This window comes from Branchiostoma lanceolatum, chromosome 14, assembly GCF_035083965.1.
Source record: "Branchiostoma lanceolatum isolate klBraLanc5 chromosome 14, klBraLanc5.hap2, whole genome shotgun sequence".
Lineage (NCBI taxonomy): Eukaryota > Metazoa > Chordata > Leptocardii > Amphioxiformes > Branchiostomatidae > Branchiostoma > Branchiostoma lanceolatum.
This window is the reverse complement of record NC_089735.1, coordinates 6,944,775-6,969,723: the sequence shown is the minus strand read 5'-3', so window position 1 is coordinate 6,969,723 and position 24,949 is coordinate 6,944,775. Positions and strand designations below refer to the sequence as shown.

At 42.2% G+C, this 24,949-nt stretch overlaps 1 protein-coding gene across 2 annotated transcripts; it reads left to right on the top strand.

Moving 5' to 3' along the window:
• The first annotated feature begins 1,478 nt into the window (after window positions 1-1,478).
• LOC136448375 (SPARC-like) lies at window positions 1,479-16,235 on the top strand. Of its 2 annotated transcripts, XM_066447804.1 has the most exons (12): window positions 1,479-1,644; window positions 3,017-3,134; window positions 9,104-9,173; window positions 10,480-10,589; window positions 10,965-11,082; window positions 11,554-11,717; window positions 12,181-12,364; window positions 12,791-12,924; window positions 13,432-13,671; window positions 14,347-14,439; window positions 14,956-15,039; window positions 15,393-16,235. In XM_066447804.1, the coding sequence occupies exons 2-12, from the start codon at window positions 3,081-3,083 to the stop codon at window positions 15,474-15,476; spliced, it is 1,335 nt and encodes a 444-aa protein (XP_066303901.1). In that variant the 5' UTR covers window positions 1,479-1,644; window positions 3,017-3,080; the 3' UTR covers window positions 15,477-16,235. The 2 variants fall into 2 exon arrangements, with proteins under 2 accessions (XP_066303901.1, XP_066303902.1); XM_066447805.1 differs by lacking the exon at window positions 13,432-13,671 and having other exon boundaries at window positions 1,482-1,644.
• Window positions 16,236-24,949: the final 8,714 nt, after the last annotated feature.

Sequence of the window (24,949 nt, the reverse complement as noted above, 5' to 3'; positions counted from 1 at the left end):
GGCGTTGTCGACTGAACACAAAGACAGGGCAGGAACTTGGAACATTCCATGCAGTTCTGAGCGCGCTCATAGCTAATTCGGTATGTTTATACGTACATTCTTGGAATAATCCTTCGTAAACATGGTCTAGATTCCTGGAAGTCTTTGAATCACGTCCATAATGCTTTTGTTAAAATGCCAAAGCCTAGATTTCCATTTCATTTCTTAATTCCACTCCATACACATACTTATGTTTTTAGTACACTACTTTCAAAGGAAACGTCACAGCATTTTCCGTGACATCTCTTCAATAAAATTTCAAATTAAGATGCTTGATTAAGAATGATAAGAATCTCCCCTGATGTGTCTAGGTTGGTGGTGTGCTCGTTTTGTCGGCGGGAAATGTTTACTTACTTTTCTGAAATGTACATTTCCGGTACGGAAGTTCGATGTCGGGTTCATGCGTGCTGTGGTTTTTACTTTTAGCTGTAGTGAAAGGAAAACAGCCTGGTGATACCGTCTGGCAATGCCATCTACTGTACACAAGCACAGTGTTCCGGGCGATGGATATTCTACAAGAATTAATATACAAACGATTATAATCCTAACAACCTTTTCCTTGTCTAAATCTAGAAAATGAGATATCGTTTTTGCAAAATGAACGTAATTCAGAGATAAACTTTTGTGATAGTTCTGCAAGCAATGTGGATTGAATAGATAAAGATTGAAAGAGAGAGAGAGGGTGGAGAGAGAGAGAGAGAGAGAGAGAGAGGGAGAGAAAGAGAGAGAGAGACATAGACAGCGACAGAGAGATATCAAGGCCGCTTGTTGAACTTTACAAAATGTTAGTTTAATGGTGGAATATTTTATCGCACTTCTCAGTCAGAATTTTGCGTTTCCGTTCCATATGTACAATACTCACAAACACCCGCTTTTAAACAAGCGTCAGCATTGACCCATATCCTTCCTAAGCCACACAAAATCAGATTTTCCCCACAGGACAGGATGCAATGCGGCCAGAGGTTGGCCAGGGCTGGTTTACAGAACAAAGGGGCCAGGAAGCACTCTTTTTTTCCTTCGGCTAAAATATCTTTATTCTCGGTACGGTACAGGCTAGTCTCTACCAGACTAACTCCACTGGCTATAGGGGAATAATTTGCCAGGGGAGTTTGGCCACTATAGGGTGTGACTCGCCCAGGGGGGATTGTTAACCTTCCCGCGAACGGACTTTCCTTGTCAATTATTCTCTTTTTTGCAGAATTGTACCATCCGTACCCCGTAGAGCCTGGTGGAGGCTACGTTATGGCCCAGCCGAACAAATAACAACTCTATCTCCCGCTTTGCCTTTCCTCCGTAAAGTAAAGAGAGGCGTAACTTTACCCCTGTTACATTTTCTCCATGTCTTTGCCCTTATTGTGTGCGCTCCGTGTTTACTCTGGCCGATTGTGTTCCAAAGGGGCTTCCGTGGGACCAATCAGAGGTCGGCATTCTCCCAGGGCCGTACTTAGCAGAGTCAACACTGGAAATTCCCCGACGGTTCTCTACTGGCTCTCCCCTGTGAGTGAGAGTGTGTGGGGGTACGAGACTGTACAGACCGGCTCTTCACTGAAAGGCCGGACATTTTACCCCCGACAAGTGGATACGACATCCCGCTTCAGTTCCCAGGTAAGACCAGCCAAGATGTATCCTCAAACGACAGTACATTGCAGACAAGTGTGCAGGACTGAGATTGTTGAACAGAATGTTTGTTCACAGCGTACCGTACTGGTAGGGTGGTGGCCTGCATACTTTAGTTACTGACTTGCATACAGGAAGGACAATTCTACAATTTCTTAAACATAAGACGTGGACTGCTCTTTTCACCTGGTCGGACTGTGTTGTTCCGCGTTAGTTACCTGTTGAAGGGGCCGATCATTTCTTGTTTGTTTAGCAGTGATTGCCTTCTTGGTATGACCTCGACTGCAGTCATTTCGTGACTTATCAGACTTGTTCAAACATACTACGATATCTTCGGTGCACGGGAAATCCAAAATGTCAAACCTCAGCTTAATACAAAGTGCGTTTAGTATCAAATACTTTGCGCCTCGTCGGATTCGTGCGACTTGTCTTGGGCCCAAATTGTACGACTACCTTAAACGGATGTGAAATGTAGAATTATTTCTACACATGTACAAAATAAGTTTGATAGCAAGTATTGATAACACCTCTTGCCACTGACAAGTTAACAAATATCGATAACACCTCTTGCCCCCTTACGAATGATAGAAAACCAACGAGACATTCTAAAAGTTTAGTCGGCCTGGGTCCTGGTGGGCTGGATGGGCGAGGTCTGTAGAATGTGTTTGCGCAGTCTTACAGGCCATACCATAGGAGAGACGTCAGCCTTACGGGCAGAGAGACTAGAGGGGGTCCCTTGAACCAAGGAGGTTTTATATAAAACCTCCTTGCTTGAACCCTTCATCACTCTTGTAAGGCTTAATAATATTTTCTATTTCCTTCCTCTTCGTGTCCCCTCTTCATTACGTGCTTCACTAAAATTACTGCGACTACAAAATTGAAAACAACATGAACAAGATGGCGGCAAAACAAGGTGAACAAAGGTATTGATCAAACCACAAACGTAATGAAACATGACCCGACCCTTGCGTTTTCTGCAGCAGCGCTGAAAAAAAACTCTACAGTGCGTAGGGGGCTGCTCATATTCCTCGTACGATGATCATAAGATCGCAAATTTAGGGCATTCTTAGGATAGTCGTGCATTTATCCGGTACAATGAGCTGTCTTGTAACGGAAAAAGCTGTCTTAGATCCTTGTCGGTTCTGCCACAGCCTGCCTGAAAGTCCTACGATACAACAATCGTACGACGGCTTACGACGAAGGTGACATAGAGAAAACTTTGCGTCAGCCTACAGTGATTAATTTTCTTCACTTCTTCACTTGGAAGTCAAGGGGAACTTCAAACAAATATTTCTTTGATTGCACATAAACTGTAATATGATTTAATTCATGTACAATTAATACGTTTTTCTTCTTCAAGGTCGCTAGGTGACGTGGGAGAGTAGCCTACATACTCTGTGCCGTCGGTGGACGAACGTGAGACGATGGTGGGCTGGAGATTGACAGTCGCGGTGCTGAGTGCCCTGGCTCTGGTTCAGGTAGGGGCTTAGTCAGACGTACATTGTTGTGCAACCTTCATTCACACCCCCTTCACTAGACTCCCTTCACTCCCTTCTCTAGACTAGATCTTTTGACGAATTGATGTATTTTGAGACAGCAGCTTGGCCAATTAGAGCCAGGTTTGTATATTTTGTCTACTGTATGCAACATTGCGTATGCTTTGTCCGACATGCAAGATAACCATAACAAGTTAAGGGATGTGACCTTCAACTTTGTGAGAGAAAATGCAGACCTCCGGTGCAGCCTACGTGATAAAAAACGCTAATAGAATACTTTGCCTACATGTACGTGGACAGGTCTCCGCTCTAAGTCCCGGCCCCTCACGTTACGCCATAACCTATTTCAACGTTTTTGGGTTGTGTTTTTATCTTAATTTTCACATTAGTAGCCGATAGACTATCACAAATGGCCCCATACATTCTTCTCCATACCACAATCCAGTGCCATGGGTTGTGCACATTCTCAACTTCCCTTAAGCGGCCTCTTAGGTCAACCACGGTGGTCCAACGTACCGTGTCATTAAGTCACCTAAATTTCATTTACTTAAAATCTTAAACTGAACCGTAAACATGGCGGCGGTCGGTGTGGTCACAGGTGTGTCGCACCTACCTGTACGTCAAGCGCCAATGGGTGGATGAAGATCCATGTTTATTGTTAATGATAAACTCTTAAGACTTAATATCTCCAAATATAGTCCCCACAAAGGCATGGAGAGAAAGGTAAACTTTCTTGATGACCAAAATCCTGGTGCAGAATTAGTAATTTGAGGAGGGTGGCCTCAGATACAGCCCGCTTGAGATACAAAAATGTCGACCATGCGTACTCAAGTGGCTATCTAATATGTAATGTAACTATACTTCTTATACTTCTTTTTCTATGCGTAACTTTTGAACGACTAGCGATGCTCAGATCATTAGAAAATTAAGAGATCTAAATTGTGTTCTCACCCAACGATCACCCAACGATGTGTACGTGTTAAACAACAGTTACTGTTGTTTACCCAAGTTTTATATCCCTAAAGTACAACAGGCTCAAGACCACATTGATCGGAAAATAGCACCCGAACTTAGCAATAGAGACGTTCACGCCAGCCTGCTAACGATAGATTTTTCAGAGCCATAAAGTAGGGACTCTAGAGTCTAAATCCGTATTTAGATACGACAAGGTCTCGCCCCCACCCTGTTCTGTTTGGACGGCAGGCCACTCAATATTTGGTCAGGGTACACAGGTCGGCTTCACATACCAGGGAAGACGGCTATACGGTGCAGTACCGGAGCAAACATCTCCATTTGGCTTTTTATCGCTTCCCTCTCAACCAAAAATGACGAACTTTTTCCATGTGTAACGCCGGTAAACCTAGATATATCCTGCTGGTAAACGTAGATCTCTATACATTCTACCTGTACATCACCCTTATAAAAACGACAGTCCTTCCACCGGTTGCAGGATTTATGGCACTTCAAGAGCTGCCAGTATTGCACACGACAGGCACGTACTGTTTTACTGTGAGCTGCCAGTATTGCACAACACAGGCACAGGCATATGCTGCTTTACTGTATTGTACACGACAGGATGGATAGTGTTTTACTTTGGGGCCGTAGGGGGAGTGGGTTGTTATCCACTGTGTCTAGGTCACGGTATTGGAAGGCAAAGCCCAACCCTCTCCTTCCACGGCCTTTTACCTCTCTTACCGAAGTGACTACGCCTGGGTAGAGTGAGAAAAGTCGTGTTAAGTACTTTTCCAAGGACACAAGGTTCAGCCAGGATCGTCAGGAATCGAAGCTGTGACGTTTCGATCTCTATATTTTTACAAGTGCTCATATATTTCATCTCAGAGTCATGGTTGAAAGACCATGTTATGTTAACTACTCTCCTCGTCCCTTTAGATTTAAAGCTTGGAAAAAGACGACCAGTTCATGGATAGCTGTAACTGTTTTGTATGTTTAAAGGGACCGTCACACAGCATGCAGGAAAGTGTTCTCCCCACGAGTCTGTGAGTTCTAACGCGGCCGGTGTTCTCTCGATCACTCCGGACTCCGCGATTTGTAGGGATCGGTCGATGTTTGTAACTAGCTACCCGAGCCCCGCCGAATGTAACAAGGCCCTGCTGCGGATAATGACGTCTTCCGAACCAGTACCCTACTCTCGTCTTCCATGTTTGACTAAATCCTAAAATCCCCTGTAGGTGTTGACTGTTAAAGACAAATATTTCACAGGAAATTACGACACATTGCCTCTTATATATAGAGTGCGCTGACGTACTCTCTAAAAGCGGAAACCTCGACCCACATCGCAAGTTTTTTCTTTATCTAGCGTCTGAACTTTGCGGGCGACGTTACCTCATTCTGTAAATGAACCAAAGGATACTAGTATTTAGGGGGAAAACTTGAAGCAGCCAACAATGATATTTTTGAACGCTCAATGCAATCTTTTAACATAGCTGTTCTACAAACACGTTTACAAAGGTGCATATCATCATCATCATTGATCGCATATGATCGGTAGATATCTGAGCCGCATACGTATACTCGTTCTTTTTTCTGTCCTTCTCTCATAAGATGGTGCTGATTTCTAAAATAAGAAATCTACCAGCTGAATGCGGTAAAAAAGCTGTTACGATTTTCAGTCGGGTTTTCGGCTCAGTATCTGTTTGATAGATAATACAACAGAATTTAAAGAGCTAAATTATAAAGAAAGAAGTGCTGATTTTTGTTTATCATACACGCGTACGGCAGCTATAAGTTAACAAGGGGCATCATTTAAGATTGATCACCAGTGATATCAAGTTGTTTTAGGCTCGAACCCCGGTCACTGCTGGTATTTCACAACGTCCTATATTGACTGATGACTACCAGGTCTGGCGCAAGTTTTAGGACAGATCACAAACTCTTTAGATAACCACACATGTCGACAAATAAGCCTCATTTCTAGACTAGCTGCAAATGGTATTGATGATACATGGTACATGTATATTAGTAAACATAACAGTCGGTGTTTTGTTTTCGGGGGGTAAAGTCAGACTATTCATATCTAAAGCAGGTTGAACAGTGCCGTTCTTGTAGAGGCCAGACGGGAAGCTGTGGGCGTTTGCCGGTGACATGGTTTGTTTTACTCCAGCTGTTAGGACGCTAGCCTGGTCACCATTCTCCACAGGTCGGGTTCCATACCTGCAGAGCATAGGCCTATAGCATTTCCCTTTTCAGCAAGGACATATAATGTCCTTGCTATAATGTCCTTGCTTTAAGTATGCAAAAGGGGGACTACTTTACATAAACTATGTGTAATAATCATTTTTACGTAACTTTCATACCTCCCGTTAAAGGTATAAAATGGCCACCATTTGTAAGGGGTAGAATGTTGCCATAGAAACTGTCATGGCGTGAGAAGGCCCCTCTAACACTTGAGTCTGTTCGCTTCAAACGACATGTCTGTTCACCCAAGACCCCATAGGTCATGACTTTCTCCGCCCACGAACTTAAAATAGTCTTGTGATCAGTCTTGACCACGTGTGACATTAAATCAGTCCTGGGGCGGGAAGGCAAATATTAGCCTGTAAACAGCGGCAGGGTGAGGAGAGGGCGGTGGGCTGAGCTAGGTTTTCCCTTCGCTCTGATTCACAAATAATGAATGAATGAAGACCTTTATTGTACATAAACGCTCACTGGGTTAAGTACAGGTCGTAACAAATGTTCACAGATACATGTATATATTGTCAACGGTAAGCAAGAGAACTATAATCTACTAAGTTAATTCGACTTCTCGCTTTTTGTGATGAAGAAAACGTAAGAACAGTTATGTTTTATAGTCAAAGGTTTATCTAGACTCCTACGAAAATTGTATCTGTGTGTGTATCACTTGAGTGTATGAGGTAGGGAGTGGATTATGACGTCAAGATGCAGATTTTGTCGTCACGAAACAATGTTTACTTCGATAGAAGTTACTGAAACTCGAATTTCTCACTGGCTACATGTTATCGACGTTGCCTAATTCCGAGACGGTCAAGGACGTGTTGCTTCAACAGCTGTCAAACTATGCGTGAAATATTTCTGCAGGGCCTATCGATGTTTGTGATATGATCCAGAACACCACGGACAGCACATGGCTACAGTCCCGGCTGTGAAGTGTTTCAGACGTTTAAACAAGACCTCTCTGCTTTTCTGTCATTTAGAACTGTGTAGGTATAACCAGAAATGTTCGTGTCTGGCAATCAGAGACTTGGGAAATTAGTACGCAGCAAAACACAGATCGAGTTGCACAAACATACTGATAACGTCATTTAGTGAACCATGCATGTTTATGCTAAGGCTTAGAGTTTTTTCCGAGGGGACGGCCGAAGTTTATCCTTACAAGACCACACAACAGAGGATAATAGTAGAAGGAAAGGAAGGAAATGACGTTACCTCAAAACTCTTGAGAAAAAAAATGCAAGGATAAATGTAATGCAGATCCCACAAGATTGTGTGCAAAAAGTGGGTTGATGGTTTGGAAGACATTTTGTAGCAATGGTAAGAACTAGATCCCTCTGAAAGCCTATGGGAATTCTTTTGACGGATGTATTGGGCACATGACAAGATAGTCGGTATCATAGTTGATATCCCATCCAGATGGCTACTCTTCTCTTTTGGACCACACTGCCTTTTTTTTCGCAGGCTCGCGTCAGTTGTGTGGTACCCAGAGGATGTCATCCATAGAGTCAAATCAGTATGACCTTAGCGTAAATCAAAAGACAACAACACCTGCACCACGTCAGAAATTCTACCTCTCACCTTGATGAAAGCCTGTTTGTTTGAATGACAAGGTGTCGATAGAAGAAGTAACAGCAGTCAAACAGCATGGCAAGCTGTTACATCTTATTGCTGACATTCCCTCCCACCTCACCTTAACAAACATGGAATGTACCTCAGGAATTTGATACCGAGCTCACAACTGAAGCGGCACAAACAAAGCAGCTGTTACCAGTGTGCGCGAATGACTCAGTAGAAGGGAAATGGGTTAGGAAGCAGACGATGACGAAAAGACAAGGACTTGAAGAAGTCAAAAAGGGAAGGAATCACCAGCACTTTATAAGTCTCTATGTGGTCACACTCGTCTATAAGAGTATAGGGGTTCTTCCAGGTATGAGTAGATCAAATAAATTAGTCAGATCCTGATATACAGCTTGTACTGTTCGGTTTACTGCATATGCAATATAAACAAACAAAATCTTCAGAATGACTTGAATTCTTAAGACTATGAAGCTGTTTAAACTCCCGTTCACTCCCGTCGTAACCTGTTTCTTGCAGCCGTTACGTTTTCCGTAGCTGCTGGTACGATCAGTCTGCTTGTCATATGGGCGGGATATGAGACATCGGTCGGGATGGCGCTGTTAGTAGAAGCTTCAGCGTTTGCAGGGAAAACAAGACAAATAGTCAGGATTCTTCATTTGTGATTCTAGAGGGGATCGTATTTGTGTTGCAAACCTGACTGCTGGGCAGACATACTTGTGCTGATAGAGGGGAAAGCGCTGTAGATTTTTGAATAAATTTTTTTTGTCGGAGCCATTGGAGACAAAAACAGTAATGTTAATGGCTATCTGTTATTTACAGCTCGGATGTCCAAAGATGGCCATGCATATACATGGAGGTGGTGACGTCATCTGCGAACAATGTCTTAACAACGTCTTGTACATCAACATGTACATCCCTATATATCTGATCATTGGCATGATTTTAGTGTTTTTTTTCAGGAGACACTCGAGTTCATTGTAGGTCTGTGATGACTGACACATCTGTCTGGATCCTTAGTCAGGAACAACATGACTGCTGTCGTATGAGGAGAAGGAAACATTGACTAATAAAATTCTTCAAAACAATAACATAAACAGTGACAAACGAGCATTGATAACCATTCAGAATTTTCTGAATACATCTTATATCAAAATAACATGTCTGACTTTTTTTCATTCCAGGCACAAGGCGATGTGAAGCCCGGCTCGGACACCCTGAAGGTTCCAGACTCCAACGCCGCGGAGGAGCGCGGTACGTACACACTTTACGCAATTATGTCATTGATGCATTAATTATGCAAATTTGGCCCCTATTTGCATAATTAGTATTTGGTAATGTCTGCCTGCCCTAAATCACATATGTTACATTTATTGAAGTCATATCACTGGAATTATAGAGTATCCTAACTGATTATACAAATTAAGTCCTAATTTGCATCTGACTGTGTACGTCTTTTTCTAACATGCATGCCCAAAATCATGAAAAGTGAGTCGTCCTCTATCTTAAGTTATCGTCTTTGGAGGGTAGAATGGTGATGTGTTATGGTGGAAGTGGCGCACCACGCCAGCCAGACTACACGGAATGTTAGTTCAAGATCGCCCGTAAAAAGAAGACTGTAATTTTTGACCTCAGGTCACGCGAGTGAAGATCACGTAATGTCTCGGGGTACGTTGTAGATACCGCTGTAGTTCTCATGAGGATCGGTAAGGGTTTAGAAAGTAAATGCAATCTTTTTATTTGTTCGTTTGTTTGCCAGAAATTTACGATGATTTACAATCCTTATACTACATTGGATGTGTCGTAATTTCTCAGTCTCCTAAACACCATAACAGCCTAAAGGGCCCAAAATTTAACTCAGAATTTGGACTCGTCTTGGTGTTGGACCTTCTAGTGACGGAAACCCCTTTGAAACCCTTTGCACCAAGCAAACACCCACGCTAATCTACAGATGTGTACACAGGTGTGCGTGTATCCTTATGAGCAACATGGGACTATTGTGTTTCATATTAACACCCATTACCAGTACAGGCTGCGACTGCTCAGCGACCACTGAGCGACCGAATTTCATAGATAAAGAATGATTTTTTAAACGTTTGTTTGGCGTTTTGTTGTCTTTTGAATTATATCTTTACATCTTGAATCACGGTCCAATTATGAAATCTAGGGTCACAAAAATGTAATTTGGTCGGTCATCAGCCTTATCAAAGCGCTCGGTTTACCTTTTGTTTTAAAGAAGTCTTTCGATAATCCAAATGTACCATATAAACTACGTTTTATGAGGCGCTACCAAGCAGAGATGTTGATCCATATACAGTGCTCTATATATTTTGGACAGTGTGGTAACCGTAAACAATTCTGCAAGTATATAATGAACTCTTCCATGCAAAGGTCAGTTTCTTTAACAAATCAGAGCACCGTTTTGTTTATTCAACAGCTCCCAGCCACTCTAGCGTTTCAACCCCATTCCAACCTTACGACATGATCATTTGTCTAGCTTCTCCATTGAAAACCCTCGGGAACTCAACGTATAACTCAACTCAACCTTTACATGTTACAGATGTGTGTGAAAACTTCAAGTGCAGGAAGCCGCCTGGCTCCATGTGTACTGTGGACTACAGTAGGGGCAGCCCAAGGCCCAAATGTATCTGTCCAACCAACTGTCCTCGAGTAAGTATAACCTGGGATTTTATACTGCCATGTAGATATCAATTCATAGTTTTGGTTTAAAATCATGCTGAACCACAGATCTTGTTCTGTGAGCGTCTACATGGGGGTCCCAACAACGATTTACACTGAATTCAGAAAAACCCCTACATGTACGTGTTACGCTAAAACATAAAAGGGAATTATGCAAAAATTTGTCGCCGCCCTCGTGCGTAAGACGGCTTTCCCTACGAATGACGGTGAATCAAAATTGGCTGTCTACGCCTTAAGAAAAGGAGCAGGCAGACCCTCTTCAGTGGTTGTGAATAAAGGACTCTGCTATTCAGTCATTCACCAACCTGATAGAATTATTCACGCATGTGTGTTGTTCCTCCGCAGGAGAGGGAGCAGGTGTGCAGTGTGTACGGCCGCACGTACGACAACATGTGCCGGCTGCACGTGGAGGCCTGCCGCAAGAAGAGGCGGATCGAGGTGGCGTACCAGGGAGAATGCATCGGTAAGAACGCGAGGGAGTAGACTTCTGCTGGAGACTGACAATCGTTGAAATCATATCTACATTATCTGTTATGAACTTTTAGACAAAATCTACGTTCTTATTCGAACTGCACAGCGTTCGTAACAACTTTTTTTTTCAGCTACACTCGGATAGACGCCTTTGGGGTGCAAAGGAAGTCATTGAAATAAAGCTGTAATTTAGTTAAAATCAGTAGATGTCGCTGTTGTATGATTCATGAAAGGACAAGGGGGCTTAAAGCTTGTACATAACACTGCACGAAATCCAACCTTCAAGCATGCGTAAAATGTGTTGTTTTTTTTCGTGCAAATTCTAAAGGTATGCCTCACGGATGCTTTACGTGTCCTTACAGATCAGATTCCGCGGAGTGCAGAGGAGCTGTGTACGTGTGAGCTTTCTCTGATTTTCTTCAGTGATGCCAATAAGCTTATTAACTATCCTCTCTCCTTCCAGCCAAGCAGGAGCCCTGCACGGAGTATGAGAAGTCCCAGTTCCCCATCCGGCTGATGGAGTGGTTCTTCCACCTGAAGGAGATAGACGAGTTCGGCCACCTCACCAACATCACGTCAGGCGCCACGCTGGTCATGACGGACAGGGAGCGCGCCAAGCTGGCAAAGGTCGGTGTACGGTCAGCTGTAACTTCTAGAGGTGTGGCAGTGCGTTTTCGTTTCGTTCAGACCGTTGTAGTGCCTAGTGGCACAGAGGGGGCAAGTTTCCTTGATGTTTCAGTAGCAGGGTAATTTTCACAGGGAGGGGTTGCTAGCCCTTCCCCTTCAACGTGCACAGAGTCCTCAAACACGAGACCACCATCTTACGTACACCTCTGTATCAGTGCCTGATGTTACGTTTTGGTGCACATCCCTAGGTAAAAGAATACAGGATTACTGTACATGAAGAAATGAGACATCTATTCAAATGGAAACATCGAGAGCTTGATATGTCAAAATAAAATAACATCTACCCATCAAACATTCGGAAAATCATCATAGTTATCAATATCATGAATCCTAAAATCGGTCTCATAAAAAGAACATCGCGTATTGTTGAATGTGTTGTTTTTGTTTGTTACCGTTATTCCAGTGGAAATATGACCAGCTGGACCGGAGGCAAGATGGCAGATTGGGTCGTCGTGACCTGAAGTCCTTCCGGTATGCCCTGATGCCCATGGAGCATTGCGCCGAAGCGTTCTTCCGCAAATGCGATACCAACAAAGACAAAGGTGTTGACATGGAGGAGTGGAACGCTTGCCTGGGTGTTTACAGAGGTGCGACGACTACATTGTTACATCTTAACTCGTGAAACTTGTAGAAGAAGATGTTTTATTTGCAATCTCTTCCCAGAGGGCTAATTGCAACATGTAACATTGAATTACAAAGTTATTTATTCACAACCAGTATGTTTACAAATACGTACCGACATTTCGGTGATCATCTATCTGTCACGTGATAATGACTGGTTCTACTTCACACGGCAGCTAGGTGTCCCTGCAGTACCTGAAAATACCGATAGGGGCCAAAATCGCCATGTTTCGTTGAGACATCAGTGACTCTCCATATACCAAATTCATACAAATCAATCAAAAGGATTTTGAGTTAAATATACGAACACACAGACATAACCCTAAACAGTACCCCCGTCGGAGGTGAACCTCCTTCCCGTAGGTAATGATTTACGCGTTTTGTTCCCTTAGATGAGGAGGAGAAGAAGATGCAGATGGACATGCTGGTGGAGCCGGAAGCTCTGGAGGTCATGGTGGAGACCAACTTCAAGGAGATGTTGGACAAGCTTCCCGATGTGGGCATGCCGCCAGCTTCTCCACCTAAGGTAAGGTACACCAGATGGTCTGATCATTCTTCAATCTCAACATTTACAGAAAATATCACAGACAGGTTTTAAATACGACTTTCCATTCAGCTTCGATAGGACGGTCGTTGGTATCGTTAGTTTATTCGGCAACATTTTCCGAGTCTTCTTTGGCAAGCGTTTACTTTCACCAAAGTGATTAAATTACTCTCCAAGCAGAGGTTGGTGGGGAAGATTGTGTCGGCGCCACCAACCTCTGCCCGTTGTCACAAAGTCACAACAAGGTGAGGGGTCTATTTTCAGCAATCTGTGGAATTGATGGTGGAAATAGTGATACAAAGGGTCTGAGGGCCGGCAGAAAGAAAGCGGGACAATCTTCCCCACCAACCTCTGCTTAGAGAGAAATTCAAGGCATCACCCCTATGTGGTTTTATTTATGGGTTTACAGGGGTTGACAGCAGGTCAGCTGGAGTTTAAGTTTGCAATGTTGTTCTCTCTTGCTGTATCTTTTGTGTCCGTCGTCTCTAGTTTTTAGAGGAAGAATACGACGATGACGAATACGATGACGACGATTACGATGACTCCTTCGAGTATGACGATTTCGACGTAATCGAGGATCCCGCTGATGTTAAGAGGGACTTTGACAAATCTGTGACTGAAACCCGCAAGCTTAAGGTCAAGCAGAAAAAAGCTTGGGACCAAATGACGGTGGACGAAAAGAACTGGGCAGAGGTGGACCGGATGTTGGGTTTTGATTGGCAGGAAACGGTATGACGTCATCCGAAGACCCCCAACCCTTCGTCAAGCCCTGTCCACATTAATGTAACCCTAACAATTCACAACAACCCCGTTGTCTTGTCCTGTCATGTTTTGTTTCCTCTTCAACCGTCCTAAGATGTCAGCGGTCCGCCGAATCAGCCGCAATGTCAGCACACACCTTCGATGACAACTGGTGGTTTTAATTCAATGTGCTTGATTCCAACCTCACACTTCCCAAGCGCTTCCCAAATAACCTAATGCATTTCCTGCTGATACGCAGCACATCATTAATGTGGCCTGCTAAAGCATCTGCTCAAGTTTATATCTAAGTTGCTTGTTTCTTTATTGGAGAGACTCAAACAAAATGAAGCAAAATGTAATACTACTATGATAAGTAGATTTTCCCCTATCTCATTTGTTTTGTTTTAGCCCAAAATATTCAAAGATCAAAGCACGGCGTTCTTCCTTTAGACTTCCTTTAGACTGGCAAGCAAATGACAGCACCGACTTGTAATGTACAATGTACTTATCACGCTGTCACCACGTCTAGAGTTTGAGTGTGAAAGCACATCAACAGACCCAGTGCGCCGACGTGTATTACAATAAAAGGTGTACTTCTCACTTAGATCATCAGGTTTATTTGGGAGATTTCCTGCATATCTAAACTTCCCATCATATTTTCAGAAACCCGAACCAGAGGCCGATAACTGGGCTGTGGTGGACGAAATGAGGAAGGAACAAGCCGATCAGCCTGCACAACTCGTGGAAGGCGAAGACGTAAGCTATACAAACTGCCTCTAGCTCTGTGCTGTTTACCAGAACGGAGTGCTAGCTTTCAGGACGCATCCGCCATCTTATTTCAGCTCTGATGGTAGTCACGTGACTTATGTGACCTTGGAGTCAAATGTCTCATAGGTCACGTGACACGAGGATGCATAGTGTCGAGGAAGTGTTAGCATGTTAACCTTGTATATTGGACAGTCGTGCAGTAAAAGCTGTAATTCTCGTTAAGTATGTGGATAAAGTGTTTGACGTTAAATGAGGAGCTTCTGGGTTTAAATTCAGAATACTTATTTTTTTTTCAGTTCTGTACAACAGTAATATTTTATTAAAGATCATGTGATGATGCGTGGCGTGGTATACCACTTTGGTACACGGCTTCATCTAGGAATTTCAAGTTTAACTGATTTGAAAAAAAAACTCTCCTCCCGTGACAATCCTGATAAAGAGGCCAGCTGCTAGCGCAGATTCCTTTTATTTGTTTTGAGGATGCTGTGTTGTTTTTCAACACAGGATGAAGAAGCCATTGAAGACGAAGAGGAGGAAGAGGAGGAAGAGGAGCAAGAAGAGGAACTGTCCGAGGAGGAGATCAAGAAGGTGAGATCATCGGTACATTGAAGAAAGAAGAACAAGAACGAAATACGTCAGTAGTAGTCAGGCCTAATTAGGGATAGATTCACAACTAGCATGTTCAAGTTTTGGCTGCGCAAGAACAAGATCAAAGGTGAAGACCTCTATCTTATAGATAGTTCATTCCTAGACCAGGCTTGATACATATCCCGGTGCGTTTTGTGCGTATTACCCACTATCCATAACACTGCTCATGCAGAGTTTAAACCGTGTACCAAGTTATAGCCAAGCATCCCTATCTTTCGAACACATTGACGACAACTTTTGTTTTGAACATCAGGGTTGGACCATACTAAACTTAACATTTCTTTATCTTAAAGATGGAGAAGAAACGTCGTCGTCAAGAACGTCGCCGTCTGAGGAAGTTGGAGCGCCAGAGGAAGGAGCAAGAGGAGATGGATTAGAATCCTGGGAAGATGTTGATTCTAGTTGATCTGGTAAAATTAGTACATTCATAATCTCTTTAAATTTCGGTTGAACGTTATCTTGCTTCTGATGTGACTTATTGATGACCTATATCCTTTCCGAGAGGGAAATTGGGAGGTTTACTCTCTCGGGCGTTAAGTAAGTTCAAAATGGACATTCAAGGTTTATCTTTGGGTACACATCAGAGGCCAGAGGCCAAAAGCAAAAAGAACAACATGAGAGTCTCAGCTATGAGAACATTTGTACCGAGATCTTAGCAGGAGTTATTTCATTTGGTGCTTGTTTTTACTTTACTGTTTGTTTTTTGTCATTTCGTCGGATGTACCATTTTTAATGTGACAATATGGATGCAAGGTGTGATGAATTTGTTTACAATCAGCTCGATATTAATGCTATCATATGTGTATCTATCCAATCAACCAATAAACTACCACTTGTATTTAGTATATCTTTTGTTGACATGCTATAGAAAGTTATTATCGTTAGACGTATGTAATGTGTGCTTGTATCATCCTAGTTTGATATTAACCAAAATGATGATTCACTTTGATATAATCGTACGTATATACGTATACCTTACACAAGAATCTGTTTCGTCTGCTCAAGGAAGATATATCATTATCTGCTAGAGTGACGAATAAAAAAACAGCAAAACTAAACATCAGTCATGTAGCTACTGCACCAGATGTGAAGTTTGTACTTTATTTCTGAATAAAAGCATTCAGCTGTGTGGTGAATACGGTATTTTATGTCTTAGTCACTTAATAATATAGATGGTACTATGTTATGTTTGCTGCTTGTTGTAACATCGAAGATAGTTTGAGTTTAAGTTGCTGGCTTTTGTAAAGCATTACTCCATTACTCCAGACTTTAAAGTGGCAAAGCAACTGTTCTATAAAAGAGGTGAAAATGGACGTGAAACACATCAAATCATGACTGTCTGTATATTGTTACCCGACACGCGGTGCTATCCCGTCAGTAGACAAACATTGACCGTATACGTTTGGCAATGATGTCTATCATTATTATTTATAGTGCAAACGGTAACGATAGACGAAAGAGTTGTAGTATGAACGTCATTCAGCACTAAGGACAACACCAATAGTGTAAACAGTAGCGACAGACCCAAGTGTTGTAGTGTGAATGATATTCAGCACTAAGGACAACACCAATAGTGTAAACAGTAACGACAGACCCAAGTGTTGTAGTGTGAATGATATTCAGCACTAAGGACAGCACCAATAGTGTAAACAGTAGCGACAGACCCAAGTGTTGTAGTGTGAATCATATTCAGCACTAAGGACATCACCAATGGAGTAAGAAGTAACGATAGACCCAAGTGGTGTAATGTGAATGATATTCAGCACTAAGGACAACACCAATAGTGTAAACAGTAGCGACAGACCCAAGTGTTGTAGTGTGAATGATATTCAGCACTAAGGACAGCACCAATAGTGTAAACAGTAACGACAGACCCAAGTGTTGTAGTGTGAATGATATTCAGCACTAAGGACAACACCAATAGTGTAAACAGTAACGACAGACCCAAGTGTTGTAGTGTGAATCATATTCAGCACTAAGGACATCACCAATGGAGTAAGAAGTAACGATAGACCCAAGTGGTGTAATGTGAATGATATCCAGCACTAAGGACAGCACCAATTGTGTAAACAGGTAACGACAGACACAAGTTCTGTAGGGGAACGTCATTCAGCTCGGGGGAGAGCGTAAACAGTAACGAGAGAGACAAGTATTGTAGTATGTATCTCATATCTAATCGTTTCTTCCTTCTGCCAAACCCTACTAAAATATAACTTGCCAAATATCATAAAGATCCATCCATGACTGGACACGAAAACATTACCTTCTTGATAAAGGTAAAAAGAAATAGTCAAAACCTCCCATTCAATATGAAAAACAAAGTCGCATTGAACATTTTCTGAGAAAAATGATCTACTGATGTCTGAGTAACATTTGAAAGCTTATGTATCCACATTCGAAAAATTCAAGGAGGCTGTGCGGTACTTCTATATATATAACTGTGCATACATATGGAAGGGAGTTCCACCACCCACTATAATCTGCCGACGTATGATTTCATGTGGTTCGAATTTAATCTAATTTGTAGAATTTTTTTTGATATTCTTTTTATATTGGTCTGGTCTCTGGTAAGGTCCGGATTGTGTATGCTTCATGATTGTAGAAATAAACATAGTTCTGCTTATATCTATGTATTCTTCTGCCAGTTGATTCATATTGATTGATTGATTTATCTTGCAACAAGAGTAGAGGGTATCCAGTGCCATTCAATCCTCTGTCGTAGCAACCATGAAAACCTCTAACTTATGTTCATCTTAATTAATCCCTCAGTGTAACTTCAAGCCATTTTAATTCGATTTATTGGTTCTAGAAATGGGTAAAAATTATGCTTAGGAGAGCTGATATTCCTTTCGATGGATTACACATTTGGCTCCGTCCACGTATTTAAGATAAATGACGTTTTGAATTTTGATGTTTGAATCAGCGATCAGTAGCGCTACGTTATATACTAGTGCTCAGAATTCAATTCACCTTTAAATCAGTTGTTTTGTAGAGTGTTAGATAGGATTGGTCTGGTATAAGCCTTTGTAGGGTGTTACATCATCTCTGTGAACACTGCGTGCACATACATTTCTTTTTGAGCTTTAGAATTAGTCTCATGCTGTTTGATTCATTGTGATTGCTTGTCACTTTGCATGGATTTTACAGCCATGCAGTTCAGTAAATCCTAGCAGAAGTGAGGGGCAAGTAGTGTTTTCCTTTCCTCGACGGTGATGGTGATTTACAGCTGACTTTAACAATCTAGTGGCATTCTCCCAACCGTAAAATCTGTCAAATCGGTGATAGATATCAAGCTCTACAGTTTGCATGAAAGGTACGTTGGTCAGCTTAGATGCATAATTAAGTGTTGGATTGTTAGATGTGCGTTAGTTTATCATTTCAAGTTAGATTACCAACTCATTCCGATTTTCCACACGGGTCTGGAAGTATCACCTATTTAGTATTTAGGTTTAATGCAGGTAAAATTGTATTTCTGATGTTTACCTGCACCTAACCTGCACTAGTCCATGTACTGGGTATATACAGATTAGTGCGAGTACATGTAAACTGGAGCTATACAAGTATACATGCACCTAACCTGCACCAGCCATATTCTGCGAATGTCCATGATTTTGCCAGTGTATCTGAAGAGTATGTATGTGGAAGTTACCCTCGTACGGGGTATTGTTATTCCGTGAAGGAGGTCACTGACCCCCAACAGAAGTACTGTTTTCGTCTGTATCTTAATTTTCGTAACTATAACTCAAGATCCTTTGAATGGAGTTGTTTGAATGTTGGCATGTCAGTAGTTATTATGGTCCCGACGATGGGCACCGTAGCAGCATGTTCAGGTTTTGACAAATTATATATTGATACTTCCATCTGGAAGGTGTGGTACAATCCTAAGCCTGCGCCTGTTTTATACAAGCTGTGGCCAACTCCAAGCAAAGGTTGGGCTCTGGCTTGCTGCACTGCCTTGGTTATGATAAACAACTACCAGGACATGAATAGAAACAGATTTTGAATAAATTGTTATTCCTGGTAAAATGGTTACCAAACACCTTAGCCCACGCAGCAAATACCATGATTACTTCACAGACGTTTGTGTCCTAAGGATTCTTGTTGTTTACTATACTAATCATTGCCGCCAGTAAATGGTTTCTTAACAGTTTGTGTTTGATGAATACTTCATAAACTCTGCCGTTGTAGTGGTGCAGGTAGACTTTGTCTGGTGTAGATAGGCTTGCATGTACATATATAAACAATGTATTTTAAGCCCTGATCCAACATCCATGAAGCTCTTTGGTTAATGTAAGTCATGATCGCCCAACGACTCTAGCTTGGTTGATGTAACCATTGTAAGTCCCCGAAATTTCACTCTTGTTAACTATGCTTATTTTTCGTTTAGAAGTATGAAGATTGAGGTACACAGCACTAAGTAGCGGCACCAAAAACAGTATGGAGAAGTGGATGGCCTTGAGATCCAGGCTTCTACGTGCCGCGCCCAAGGAAACACCTCCTTGCCACGCTGTAGAAATTGAGTTGAGTGATGCAAAGCTATCGCCAAACAAACAGGATGAAGATGTTGATGATGAAAATGTTCCTCCACCGTTGCCACCAAGAATTCCCCCGCCGTTACCACCAAGAACCCCGCCATCAATGCCACCAAGAAACACGCGGCCGCTGCCATCAAGAGCCCTGCCGCCGTTGCCGCCAGAAGAGTGCGAAAACGTGGAACCGCAGGGCGAACGTATCTGTGCACTGAAATCTGGGTTACGCCGCGCTGAGCCCAACAAACCTTTGCCTCGCTATCACGACGTGGGAGGCAAAGAGAAAGTACAAATAAGCGGGAGGAATGAAAAATTGGACAGAACGTACGAAGATGTGGATCCGGCTGGTGAGAGTATCTTTGCATTTGGCCCCGGGTTGAAATGCGCTGCGCGCGGCCACCACACAAATATGAAGGGACGCAACACAAGGCAGTACGTAGACGTGGCTGTAGATTCCAGCGGTGCAGATGTGATATTGACATCTGCCTTGAAACGTCCTGTTCCCGATGTACCACCTCCTCGCAAACTTGACATGGATAACAAGCTGTCCAAACGGAAGAAAGAAAATACGGAAGAAGCAGACAAAGTGGAGGAAGTCGTTGGGCTAGAGCTTGGTGGTCACAATGTGCCCTTCCTTCGCCATATTGACGTGGGAGACCACCTGGTGCAGCCAGAACATAATGAAGTAGAATTCTCCGATACATACTGCACATCAGAAGATACTAACAGTGATGAGGGGTACGTGGCTTGCTCATTTACCAATGAAACTCCTCCTCACAATACTGTAGAAACAGAAGTGCAGAATGCAAAACAACCGCAGAAAAATAAAGATCTTGATAATACAAAAGTCCCAAAATCGACCTCTGGGATCAAAAAGAAACAAATGGGAGGAAGTAATGAAGAATCGGATAGAGAGCAAGAAGATGTGGATCTGAAAAGTGACAGTATTGTTGTATTGGGTTCTGAGTTGCAACGCGCCGCGCCCAATGAACCCCAACCTCGCGATTTTGCAGAAATGAAGGAAGGCAACTGCGTTTCGTCAGAGCACAACAGCAATACAGAGCAGTCGCCAAATGAAGAGTCCGAACAAGCGAACAGAAAGAACTCTGGCTCACAACGTGCCGTCCCCTCCACTCCTACCAACCTTGACATGGGAGACCATACAGTGGTGTGGCCTTGTAATGAAGAGCCCTACTCCGATAAGTACTACACATCAAAGGATACTGACGGAGATGAAGAGCGTCTGGTGTCTTGCTTTTGCTACAAAGTCAAAGGTAAGAACAAATAACTTTTTATGGAATTTCTTCAAAAAGGCAAGCATCATGATATCATGTAGACATGAATGATGCTTCAACCCGAAGGGAGTGAAATATTTGTTTTTTTTGGCTGGATAATGTGTGGGTGGGTGTGCATGTGAAATACCACCTGCATATATGGATGTAAGTGAAAAAATGTGTAGGTATTGTGCAGGTATCTTTTATGTTTACCTGGACCTAAAATAAATATTTACCATTTCATTTTGCCCTAACGTTTGGTAGCTGGCCAATGATGGGAAATTTGGAATGAAGGTGGAGTGAGAATGATGACAAAACCTAAATACTTGTGGTAGAGTGGTTGCGGAATAGTTCTACTGCAAAATTGAGTCCATATTGTGCAGACTCTGATTTAATTTTTGATGGTCCATGTATACAATCAATCTTTGCACTTGGGCCAAAGACGAGGCGTAGAAACATTCTGTTTCACAGGCAAATGTTTCCTTCAAAGTTAATATGTCGCCTTTGATATCGTAATCTAGACAGCGTCGTGGAAATGTGGAACAAGATGAGATCTACCTGCTGTGCCGGTGAAGTGCTCAGCAAGGTGAAATCAATAAAGTACATTTGCTGGATTGCACTGGTTTGTGGACTCCTGGTGGCAGCAGTCATTGTCACCACTGAAATCCTCACAGCCAATATCGTACCTAGAGTAAAGGTAGGCCACGATGTCTTAATCAGGGTTCACTCGTCAATGTTTTGTTTCTCGTCTTTAAAAAAACATGCATTGAGAATCAATATGAAGACAGAGTGTGTGGGAGCTTGTGTGTTACGCCGTAGGGCGGTTATATTTGATACACCGTTGACTACCTTGCATGCGCGTTGAGTCTGTACAGCTATAAAGAATGCGCCTTGTACACTCAGGTAAGTCATGAATAATTTCATCAGGTTGGTGAATGACTGAATAACAAAGTGTTTTTTTTTTTTAATTTTCAACCAAGGGGTAACAAAACAGCCGACGTTTCGAGGACCGTCTATCATCTTCTTTAGGGCGACACTTTACGTTTGGAACCGCATTGCTGTTGCTTAACAATATATTTTTATGTGACAGTATCTAACGTTTGGAAGCGCAATATCAGCACTACTGTAGTGCAAAGTAAACCAATCATTATTGCCCTGAGGAAGGTGACAGTCGGTCATCGAAACATCGGCTGTTATGTTACTCCTTGATTAGAAATAAGAACTTTGCTATTAACTTGTACACCTGTTTGTAGGAGGCAAAGAATCAAAATGGCGTGGGTATCTGGACATACCCACAAAAGTCAACTACTCCTTGGTGGGCGACAGTCTACAATGACAACAGCTCCTCCATCGTCCACTCAACTTCACCCTCGTCTTCATCAAAGGTAACGAAGCTAACGTCAGGGGGGACATCATTCTCCAAGGAAAACATTTCGACCGCTGTGGATTCGACCATTCCGTTGGTACTTAAAGACTCCACAGAGCCGTCTGCTGTAAATCCTGACCTCCACACAACAGAGAACTCCCCAACAAATGTGACAGTCACGATTCTGCCAGCCTTTGGTAAGCAGTTCTGTATCATTACAAATAAATAACAGGCAAGGCGTAGTAGAGTCCATTATGCCCTGAGTAAAGTAGCTAAAGAGTTTTCAATTGTGTTGAAAGAAACTGAATATAAAGGATTTGAATTTAGCAATTTAAGTACCATTTCCTTCTGGTGTCCCACAGACATAAATGAGTGTATCAGGAAACCATGCCAACATGGAACCTGTGTGAACAAAGATGGTGGATACAACTGTACCTGCTCCCCTGGATGGACTGGACAGAACTGTCAGGAAGGCGAGTTCTTTGTTTCTGCAGCTAGCATTCAGTTTGCATACATGCATTTCCATCCTTCCCTTCTTTCTTTTTTCACTTTGAAAATCCTCTATCTAGATAATGGATTTATCAATTATGTAATTCAACGTATAGCGTTTTTGGTTTTCACTGTATCCCACAGGCATTAATGAGTGTACCGAGAAACCATGCCAATATGGAACCTGTGTGAACAAAGATGGTGGATACAACTGTACCTGCTCACCTGGATGGACCGGACAGAACTGTCAGCAAGGTGAGGTTTTTATTTTCTGTCGCAACCATTCACTTGGCATACATGAACTTTCGTCCTTCCCTTCTTTCCTTTTTTCTCTGAAAATTATCTTTCTCGATAATGGCTTTATCAATCACATTTATTCTATTTTACTGATTCCCGTGGCCCACAGACATCAATGAGTGTACCGAGGAACCATGCCAACATGGAGCCTGTGTGGACAAAGATGGTGGATACAGCTGTACCTGCTCACCTGGGTGGACCGGACAGAACTGTCAGCAAGGTGAGTTCTTTTTTTTTCTGTTGCTACCATTCACTTTGCATACATGAACTTTCATCCTTCCCTTCTTTCCTTTTTTCTCTGTAAATTATCTTTCTTGATAATGGCTTTATCAATCATATAACGTTATGGCTTGTTCTATTTTACTGTACCCCACAGACATCAATGAGTGTACCGAGAAACCATGCCAACATGGAGCCTGTGTGGACAAAGATGGCGGATACAACTGTACCTGCTCACCTGGGTGGACCGGACAGAACTGTCAGCAAGGTGAGTTCTTTTTTTTTCTGTTGCTACCATTCACTTGGCATACCTGAACTTTCATCCTTCCCTTCTTTCCTTTTTTCTCTGAAAATTATATTTCTTGATAATGGCTTTATCAATCATATAACGTTATGGCGTGTTCTATTTTACTGTACCCCACAGACATCAATGAGTGTACCGAGAAACCATGCCAACATGGAGCCTGTGTGAACAAAGATGTCGGATACATATGTACCTGCTCACCGGGGTGGACTGGACAGAACTGTCGACAAGGTGAAATCTTCTCATGTCATTAGTTTCATTATACATATTCTCAAATATTCATTTTTTGATGAAGAGTTCTTCAGTTTGATCCTCATTTGTAATTGTTTTTTCCTTTTTTTGCTTCTGCCCTCCCATTCTTTATCAAATTGCAAACATGAAGTATTACAGCTAAGTCGATTATTCTGTTTCATTTAGCTACAATATTTGTCAATTATGGAACGTAATGACGTGCTTTTACTGTATCCCACAGACATCAATGAGTGCACCGAGAAACCATGCCAACATGGAGCCTGTGTGAACAAAGATGGTGGATACAGCTGTACCTGCTCACCTGGATGGACCGGACAGAACTGTCAGCAAGGTGAGAACTTTTCATGTAATTATTACATTATGGATATTCTCACATATTCTTTCTTTGATTAACATTTCTGCAGTTTTATTCTCCTTTGCCATTGTTTACCTTTTTTTCTTTTTCTTTTACCCTCCCACTCTTTATCAACTTGGCATTGTGAAGTATCACAGCTAAGTCGATTATTATATTTCATTTACCTACAATATTTGTTTTGATAACACAATGAACAAAGACATAGACGAGTGCACCAGAGACCCGTGTTACATGGACGCTGTGTAAAGAAAGATGGTGAATACACATGTACCTGCTTAGTTGGATGGGCCGGATAGAACTGTCAGAATGGTGACTATGTTTTTTGTGTGTAAAACAATGAATAGAAAATATTTAATTTGTTTTAAATCAGGTCAGTTATCAGTTCAGTTACTACTGCTGTACATTATTTTCATACAGACATCAATGAGTGCACCAGAAACCCATGCCAACATGGAGTCTGTGTGAACAAAGATGGTGGATACAACTGTACCTGCTCATCCGGATGGACTGGACAGAACTGTCAGCAAGGTGAGAACTTTTCATGTCATTAGTTACATTATACATATTCTCACAAATTCTTTGTTTAATGAATAGGTCTTCAATTTGTTATCCTCCCTTGACATTGTTTTCCCCCCTTATTTGCTTCTACCCTCCCCCTCTCTATCAAATTGCCAACATAAAGTATTACAGCTAAGTCACTCATTATGTTTCATTAGCTATGGTATTTGTTCTGTTAACATAATGAACACAGACATGAATGAATGC